This window comes from Protopterus annectens, chromosome 2.part0, assembly GCF_019279795.1.
Source record: "Protopterus annectens isolate FY-2018-M chromosome 2.part0, PAN1.0, whole genome shotgun sequence".
Lineage (NCBI taxonomy): Eukaryota > Metazoa > Chordata > Ceratodontiformes > Protopteridae > Protopterus > Protopterus annectens.
Window position 1 is genome coordinate 435,804,226 of NC_056728.1, and position 9,625 is coordinate 435,813,850.

The following is a 9,625-nucleotide window of genomic DNA, read 5'->3' on the forward strand; positions in this document are numbered from 1 at the left end:
CCTAAGGCGGTGTTCTCAAAATGTACTGAGTGTGGCCATAAGCTTTCACAGGCGGATGGCCACACTCAGTGCGTTTTATGCTTTGGGGCAGCCCACTTGTCATCGGCCTGCACAATCTGTGCGGCCTTTAATCCCCAAGCTCTCAGGGACAGGAAGAACAAGCTGATCCTGGCGGGCTTATTGCCTCAGGAATCTGCTTCTTCTTCCTCCCCCTCTCAGGCACAGGCTGTCTCGACAGCCCTCGCGCCTTCTGTGCCCCCGACTCAACCTGGGACTCAACCTCCCTCTTTGGTTGTGAGTTCAGGGGACTCAAGTACCTCCACTACGGTGGAGAAAAGACATAAAGACAAGGGACATAAGTCCCACAAAAGGCGGGCTGAGACTCAACCCTCAGCCCCGCCGTCTAAACTGGCTAGGTCTCCCTCGAGGGTCTCTGGATCCTCCCCCTCTTGGCTTCATTCACCTAGCTTTTCGCCGGAGCCGGAGGAGGAGTATCGGTCTCCCTCGAGGTCGTCGAGGCGGCCCTCCCGGCCTGCCTCGACGCCTTCAAGATCAACTAGAAGCCTCACTGAAGCGGGTATGGATCGGATGATGCGCCGATTCATCCAGACCCAGATGCAGATGGGGGTGCCCTCCCCCCCCCTCCGGGGGGGAGTGCGGCCCCCATGTTTGCTCCGATTACTCCTTCTCCGACCCGTTTTCAGGTCTCTGAGTCATCGGATTCGGGCCCTTTCGGAACCGGGGATTCGTCGGCGCTGATAGCTCCGGTCGCTTCGATGCCGACTGTGCCTTCGTGTCTGTCGGATCCGAGCTCTCGGGGCCGAGGGCTGAGCATCGGATCCGGGGGAGCTGGTGTGTCTTCGGCTCTGTTGGGTTCGGAGCACACCTCTCTCTCGGCTCCGGCTGCATCGGCTCCGACCCCGATCCTACCTTGGAGCCGAGGAGGTTGCTCTCTGAGCCTGGCGAGAGTAAGCTCTCCTTCGGCTTTTGAGGTTGTGGAGAGGGTACTGTCGAGGACCTCCAGGTCCCTGGTTCGGGCGTCGGATCCTCCCGTACCCCCGCTGCATGTGGGTCTATCCTCCATCATCCGACCATCGGGACAGCCTGCTCAACCCCTCCAGTTGGTTCCCTTGGAGGAACAGGACCCCGTTGACGAGCCCTCTTTGGACAGTCCCACCGAGGTGGTCCCTTGTAAACGGTCCAAGAGGAGGCACCTGGACTCCCCTGAGTCCGTTACAACCGACACGGATTTAGATGAAGGGGATGGTTACCCAAGGTCACCCCCCCCCGAGGATGTCTCCTTTGGAGACATCATGGAAATGTTGTGTATTAGAGGGGGGTGGTCTGCCCAAAAACCTTCCGCGGATGAATCCGTGTTCCTGGATGCATTTGAGGCAGGCCCTTCTACCTCCTGGGTGTCCCCTCCGGCTGACCCCCCGGTAGACCTAATTACTACCAGGGCGTGGAAGGAGCCCGACACCGTGGAGCCTATCCGGAAGCGACCCGACAAGATCCTTAGCCCCCCAGTGGATAGACTGTCTTGGGCCAGGGGAACCCCCGTGAATGCCATGTTGGTGGCGGCTGCCACCAAGAGAGAACTCGCGCAGGAGAGTTCGTCGGTTCACCCGCCAGATAAAGAATCTCGGGCGCTGGACCGCATTGGGAAGCGGATGTTTAGTTCAGCTACCTTTTCTATAAGGGTGCTGAACTATATGGCACATACCATTAGACTGCAACGAGACTTAATTAAGGAATACGCTGCAGCCTCCCCAGAGTCCATGTCGATCGAGGACAAGAAAGTTTTCTCGACTCGGATGGCCACTCTGAAATCCATCTCTAACACGTCCATGTGTCTACTCTCCCATGCCACGGAGGGAGCCGCTAGGGCCAGCGGAGCCGGGGTCATCTTGCGACGTCACTCCTGGCTCAGTCTTTGCGATTTTGCGGATCCTTTCAAGGCGTCCTTCGCGAATGCACCCTTTGACAGATCTTCTTTCTTCGGCAAGACCATTCACAAGATGCTGGTCCAAAGCGAGAAGGATGGGAAGACGTTGTCTGCCATCGGGGTCCGCTTCTCTAATCCTCAACGATCCTTTTCTAGGAATCAGAGGGGACAAAAGAAGCTGTGGTTCCGTAAGTCCCAGCAATCCCATCCAGCTTCGGACCCCTCGTCCTCTAGAGGCAGAGGAGGACAAGGTGGACGCCGGCCCAGAGGCAGAGGTGGACCGCGTAACTTCGGGTCCAGGGAACCCTTCCCGGATAGACCCGCGCAGCAGCCCTGAGGGCTTACCCGGCTGTCCCTCTCTGGAGGCAGTCGGGGGCGGTTGTTGGAGCACCTGTCAAACTGGGAGTCCATTATGACAGATCGATGGGTGCTCCGCATCATATCCAGAGGTTCTACCATCCCCTTTATAAACCACCCTCCCTCGACCAGACGCCTCCCTGATGTTCCACTCGATCGAAGGGAGGCAGTGGCTTCAGAGGTCCTGAAGTTGCTAGAAAAAAAGAGCCATCCAGTCCATCCCCCCCAGACCAGTCCGGATTGGATTATTACTCCAGGTTCTTTTTAGTGCCAAAAAAGATGGGGGACCTCAGACCCATTCTAGACCTCTCCGCTTTGAACCTGTTCATTCCCAAAGAAAAATTTCAGATGGTCACCCTCCAATCTATTCTCCCCCTTCTGCGGCAGAACGACTGGATGTGCTCTATAGACCTCAAGGATGCGTACTACCACATTTTGATGGACAGACGATCCAGAAGGTTTCTCCGCTTCCGGCTGAGAGCCTAGTCATTACCAGTTCAGGGTTCTCCTGTTCGGCCTTACTTCAGCCCCCAGGGTTTTCACCAAGGTCATGGCAGTGGTTGCAGCCCACCTGAGACTTCAGGGCATTCAGGTCTTTCCGTACCTAGACGACTGGCTCCTTACCGCCACCAACAGGCATCAGCTCTGCGTGGCAAAAGATTATGCTCTGACCCTTGCCCAGAGCTTAGGCATCTCCGTGAACCTTCAGAAATCCTCTCTTTGCCTTGTACAGGTCCTGGAGTTCATAGGGGCCAAGTTAGATACCCACATCTCTCGAGCTATGCTAACTGCGGACAGGCTGAAAAGCTTGTCGTGTCAGGTGCTAACCCTTCTTCAAAGTCCGGCTCCGGCGGCGGAATTAGTCCTGAGGGCACTAGGATCTATGGCAGCAGCGATCAGTCTCTCCCTTCACGCGCGTCTGCGGATGAGGGTTCTGCAGTGGACCCTTCTAGTTCAGTGGTCTCTACTACTCCATCCGTTGAATACCCCGATTCCTCTGAGCAGAGTTTGTAGGGACTCCCTTCTTTGGTGACTCCACGCCCCAGAGCTGAGGGAAGGGAGGCCCTTTGTTGTCCCTCCCCCCCAAGCCACGCTGACCACGGATGCTTCTCGCCTCGGGTGGGGGGGCATTGTTCGGGCAGAACCGTCCATGGCACGTGGACTCCCCTGGAGACCGCTTTGCATATCAGTGTCCTAGAGATGAGGGCGGTGCTTCTAGCGTTGCAAGCTCTCCACGACCTTCTACCTCTGGGGACTATTGCAATCCAGACGGTCAACATGTCAGTAGTCTGGTACATAAACAAGCAAGGAGGAACTAGGTCCTACCCCCTTTGCCGGGAGGCTATGAGAGTGTGGAAATGGGCGATATCCACCAACCGTTTTCTGGTAGCAACGCACATTCCGGGTCGGTCCAACATTTTGGCGGACAAACTGAGCAGTGTGATTCTCACTCCGTATGAGTGGTCTCTCAATCCGTCAGTTGCGAAGCAGATCTTCCGCAAATGGGGTTGGCCTCGCTGCGATCTTTTTGCTTCTCTCTTAAACACAAAATGCAGCGAGTACTTCGCAATACTTCCCCCCGAAGGGGAGAATCCCAGAGATGCTCTAGTCCATGCTTGGCCACCCGGTCTACTTTATGCTTATCCCCCCCTTCTGCTCATGACGAAGTTCATACAGAAAGCCCGTCGGTTGGGGAGCAGAGTTATCCTCATAGCCCCATTCTGGCCTCACCAGATCTGGTTCCCTTACCTGCGGTCTCGCAGTGTATCTCCGCCATGGATACTGGATCCCATTCCCGACCTGATTTCACATCCGGCGGGATACCAACCCCCAAACCTGGTGAGCCTCAAGCTTGCGGCTTGATTGCTCCAGTTCCACTGATGGCTAGGACTCCCGGTATCTCATCTCCTGTTAAGACCATTCTAGTCTCAGCAGATAAGCCGACTACTAGAAAAATATACTACAGCAAATGGAAACGTTTCTCTGTCTGGGCTAAAGATAGAGGCCTGGATCCATTTACAGTTCCTATTCCTACTATTCTAGACTTCCTGTCGCTGATCTTTAGACAAGGAGCAAGTGCTTCTACAGTTAAAGTGCAATTGGCAGCCATCTCCCATTTCCATGTGTTAGACGGACTAGGATCTTTGGCTTCTACAAGATTATGTAAAACCTTCTTGCGGGGCGTTTTCCTCTTGAAGCCTCCGGTGAAAGTGGTGGTTCCCCCATGGGATTTGACCTTAGTCTTACAAGCCTTGACAGGCCCACCCTTTGAACCCGCGGCTTCGATTCCATTCAAATTCTTGTCTTGGAAAACAGTCTTTTTGGTGGCCATTACTTCAGCCAAAAGGGTTTCAGAACTTCAAGCTTTATGTATGAAGCATCCTTATCTCATTTTTCACAAGGATAGAGTGTTCCTCAGGACTAATCCGTCGTTCTTACCTAAGGTGGCTTCGGAGTCTAATATCAATCAGTCAATAAACTTACCCGTGTTCTTCCCAAATTTTCAGAATAGAGGAGAATACAAATTGCATAAATTGGATGTGCACAGACAACTGCGTTTTTACCTGCTCAGGACTAAAGATTTTCGCAAGTCGGACCAGTTGTTCGTGTCATTTGCTAAATCGGCCATGGGTAAGGCCATCTCCAAAGTGACTGTAGCAAATTGGATTTGTCAATGCATAGTTCACGGGTACTTATCTGCAGGCAAACCGGTTCCTACCGGAATTCACACACATTCTACGAGGGCTGTGGCCACCACAGCAGCCTTCTGGTCCAGGATCCCCTTGGATGACATATGCTCAGCAGCTACCTGGTCCTCTTCTCATACATTTATTTCTCATTATAAGTTGGATATGGTGTCGAGAAGTAGGGCTTCCTTTGGTTCCGCGGTGCTTCAGAATATTTATTTATTTTATTTTATTTATTTTACATTTGTTGACCGGGCTAGTCCAGCTGGATATATGTCCATTTTCAGTGGAGGCCCGGGGAGAAAAGCTCCAACGATATTACAGATAATTCACAGCAACAGTCAATATAAGGTCAAAAATAATAACACATTGAGTCAGAACATGTGATATACATGCAAGCAGGCATAGTCATTGCAGGAAATTACATAAACAAAGTTTAGTAGATATTTGCTATACAGATTCTAACAATAAATTTTTATCCTTCCATAAGGCCTCCCAGGGTTTTCCCTAGGTAGCTGGGAACTCCGTCCCACAGGTTGCAGAGCGAATGAAGTAACTACTTCAGATAAAGAAGTTATGTACTCAGCATAACGTTCCATCTGAGTAGGTACTTCATTTGTCTGCAACCGACCCCCCCCCCCCTGCCATCCCCCGATCCTTTTTCGGGACTCCTGATCACCAAAGAAATTTTTGTTCCGCTGTTAGGACAGTGATCTGGTGTTGCTTCCTCTATCGAGGGTAGGAGTTGTGTAAGAGGCAAAAAAACTCTATCTGAGGTAATGTAGCACATAGCAGGGGATTGTGGGTAGGGGGAGGAGCTAGGAGCTCGGATCTTGTAGCTTGGAAAGCTGCCGGCTCGGATCCGAGACCCACAGGTTGCAGACAAATGAAGTATCTACTCAGATGGAACGTTATGGTGAGTACATAACTTCTTTTTAGCACTCCCACTTGGGTGCTTTCCATGCATAGATTATCAAAAATAGAGTCAGGCATTGTCTTGTAGATCTGAAGTCTTGCTAAACTTTAAGAATTCCATTACACTGCAAACATTCCTTAAAATACAAAACTTCCAATAATTTTTAACACCTTTATTGAATTGTCAGACATGGGTGAACTTTTATTTAAAAGAAAACAAACTGTATTAACATGTTCCTAGTTACAACCATTATACATCATACCTTTTTTTGTATAACTGCAATCAATCCAACATTACATAAATTGTTCAATTCCTGTCCTTCCTTAAATCACACTCCTCCTCCTCCATATCATCATTCTGTATATATTGTTCTGACAGTTTCCATTTCTTATGTAATTTGCTTCTACCCTTTTCTGAAGATCCCGCTTCCAGTTCTTTTTTCTTTGTTTAGTACTGCAAATACAGTTGGTTTAGACTTTGATTTCCATTTTCCAGTAATTGCTTTTTGGCAGCTGCAAGAATTAAACTTAAGAAGGCCTTACTATGTCTTGACAATTCAGATCTTGTATCCCAACTCAAAAAAATATTTCTGTAGATGCACACATTTGCTCACCCAATATTTCTGTATTCTGTAGGGAATTTTTGATGTCTGCCAACTCATTACACTCCTATAACATATGTTCCCAGTTACCTCTTTCTTCCCCATCACGCCTCTAACATTTGTTTTCTACCTGAGGAAAAATTATTTGTAGTCTACTTGTGATATAAAAATATCTATGCAAACACTTCCAAGCAAAACTCTTAAATCATTTTAGACTTTATTGTGCATGCTTGTGAGCCATGCACGTCTTCCCATTATTTCCTTGGAATTGTCCACTCTGTCTTTCTAGTCTTTTCTAACCTCCTCTGATTGATTCTTGTAGTTGTTGTGCAGTATTTTAGAAGCCCTACTAATTATCCATTTTTTAACAGTGGCTTCTCTTCTAGATTCAACTAGAAACTTTACCAGAGCAGGTCTGTCACTTAGGATTCCCCTATTTGTTACTTGCCTGTCCTCTGATGCCAGTCCCAGATAGGGAAGGCAGTCTCTAGCCTGCAGTCCAAATGTCATCCTAGCCTATTCTATTATCTTTCCCTCACTAGTTATTTGCTTTGCCAGTTTTCTCCAATAAATTCCAGCCCCCTCTTGCGTATTCTTTGTACCTCTAATTGCAATTATCCCTATTGACAAAATCTCCTTTTTCCATTCTTGTGTTGGTTTAGTTCTCTGAATACTTTCTACTACTTTATGAAAGTAATACTCTGTATAACTGCTGTTAGCATCCATAAGGATTTGCATCCAAATCCCACTCTCTCCTTATTTTTTGAATCCCCTATTTCATCATCATCCTTTTCCACTTTGAATTATAGCTTTCTGCTTGCGTTATGTATATATGAGCCTTAGCTGTGTAGCTTTAAAATATCCCTTCAAATCAAGTAATCCTAAACCGCTTTTTTCTGGTCAAAGAATCAACTTTTATCCCACTTGACTCCTGCTCTCCACCCTCCAAGATAAATTCCTTCAACTCTTAATTATTATCCACAACTTCTCCACTGGTTAATAAAAATATGCCTGGCCTGTTTATAAAGTCAAAGGGACTGAAAACATTTTCACTGCTTATATCTTGCTATCCATGCTCAAAACAAGAGTTTCTAATGATATGTGAGAAGAGACTAAACATCTTTTGTTTGGTCTCTTCCCAAATATCATTAGCTGCTGTAACAGAATCCCTTTAAATCCATACTCCTAAATACTTCATTTTATCCTCCATAGATTTCGGTATTGCTGAGCCAATTCATGTGTGATTACATAATTTATAGCTATAGCCTTTGTTTTATCTTAATTTTATATCCGCAAAACATCTGAAACTATCTCAAGATGTTCCACAACACTAAGATGTCCTTTTCTGGTATTAGCAGGTACAAAATAATGTCATTTACAAGTAAAGCCAACTTTTCTTGATTACCTTACCAATTATGTACTTGAATTTGAGTCCCTTCCTTTCTTTGCCAGTGGCTGTAAATATAATGCTGATAAAGGGGAAAGAGGACACCCCTGCCTGGTTCATGTGTTCAGACATGACTTTTCAAAGAGGAGTTCAACTTTAAGTTTTACCTCCAATCCACCATATATATATACTTCTAATTAACATTACTATATCAGAGAATGGAAAGGCTTACATTTCCATACTCATAAAATCCCAGCTTACTCAGTCAAATGCTTCCTCCTCATCAATACCCACCAACAACAGCAACATTTTCTTGCAGTCTGCTTTCCTGCTGGGTCATCAGTGTTCTAGTAATGTTTTCAAATGTTTGCCTTCCTTCCACAAAACCACACTGATCCATATCTGTCAATTTTGGCAACACCTCTGCCATACTTTGTTATTATAGACAAACACTTTGTAATAAGTTTAAAATTGAAATGGGCCTAGATGAAGCTGGGTCTTTATCATTTTTAGGTATTACAGCCACTACAGCTTTCTTCCAGGATATTGATACCTCCCGTCCTTTTAAAATACTGTTAAACAAAACCTTCCAGATCTTTATCACCTTCTTCCCTCTTAGCCTCCAAACCTCTGCAGGAATACCATCTATTCCTGGAGACTTTACTGCAGATTGATTGCTTGCTACTGTTATCTCACTCCTCTCTCTTTTTTTTTTCTGCATGTTGACACACTGCATTTTGAGTGACTACATTGCAGTAGTGAGCCTTGGCCTCTACCTTCCCTGGAAGAAGTTTGCTGTTCAAACCTTACTGCTGTCATCTAGGTCTCAGAATCTCTTACTTAGCCTGTTGCTTGCATAACAGATGAACTTTCATTCTCTGCTGCTGGATCAGTTTCAGATATTTAAGTTTTTTTTGCAATTTACTGTTGGATTAGACCAGTATGTGTTGTAGATTAGGCTCAACAGTTAATAGTTACAGCAGGAGGAGGAGGTGAGATAAAAATTGGGACTCTGCTTGTCACCTTTGCTGACCAGATAAGCAAAGAAGGTATTTGTTGCCTACTGCAGTTTTTTTTTCTTTCTATTGTCACTGTAGTATTACGTTGTAGCTCTTTCTTTGTTATTTCTGAGATGTAACAGTTTTTTTTTCTTGACTGATAGTATGGTGGCATCATAGTGGATGTTAATAAAGCAGAGCATTCTACAATAATCACATTCTCGGATTACCATGATGGTGTTGCCCCGTTCCTAATAATCAACCATACCACAGTGAAAGCCAAGTATCATCAGAGGTAAGAAGTGTAAGATTACTGAACTCTATGATAGCTGTTATGTAACGGAAAACTATAATGCTGTGAGGAATGCCTTGTTTGATTGTACTGTGTAAATGCTTGAATGTAGCCAATGTCTCATAATAGCCTGCATTATCATAGAAGTCATACCACAGTTAAATTGTAAAAATATATGGGTAGTGGTCATCTTTCTTTTCACATGGAAATTCATTAATTCATTGTCATGTAGCTGTTTTTGATTTTAAACTCAACTCCATCCACTTCAAAGGCATCACAGTACAAGTACATTCTACAGTTCTGTGATCTGTGTGAGCCTGCTGAACTGTACATTGCCCTGAACATTTCTGGTGTGTATGTGTGTATACACACACACACACACACACACACACACACACACACACACACACACACACAATGTAATAGTAAACCCCTGATAAGG

At 46.5% G+C, this 9,625-nt stretch overlaps 1 protein-coding gene across 2 annotated transcripts in view; it reads left to right on the forward strand.

The window, feature by feature from the left end:
• VPS13A (vacuolar protein sorting 13 homolog A) overlaps window positions 1-9,625 on the forward strand; it is a 4,910,496-nt gene that overhangs the window by 3,798,865 nt on the left and 1,102,006 nt on the right. For both annotated transcript variants that reach the window (XM_044060868.1, XM_044060869.1), the window contains exon 52: window positions 9,056-9,186. In XM_044060868.1, coding sequence (XP_043916803.1) covers window positions 9,056-9,186 — 131 coding nt within the window. The remainder of the gene's footprint in view (window positions 1-9,055; window positions 9,187-9,625) is intronic.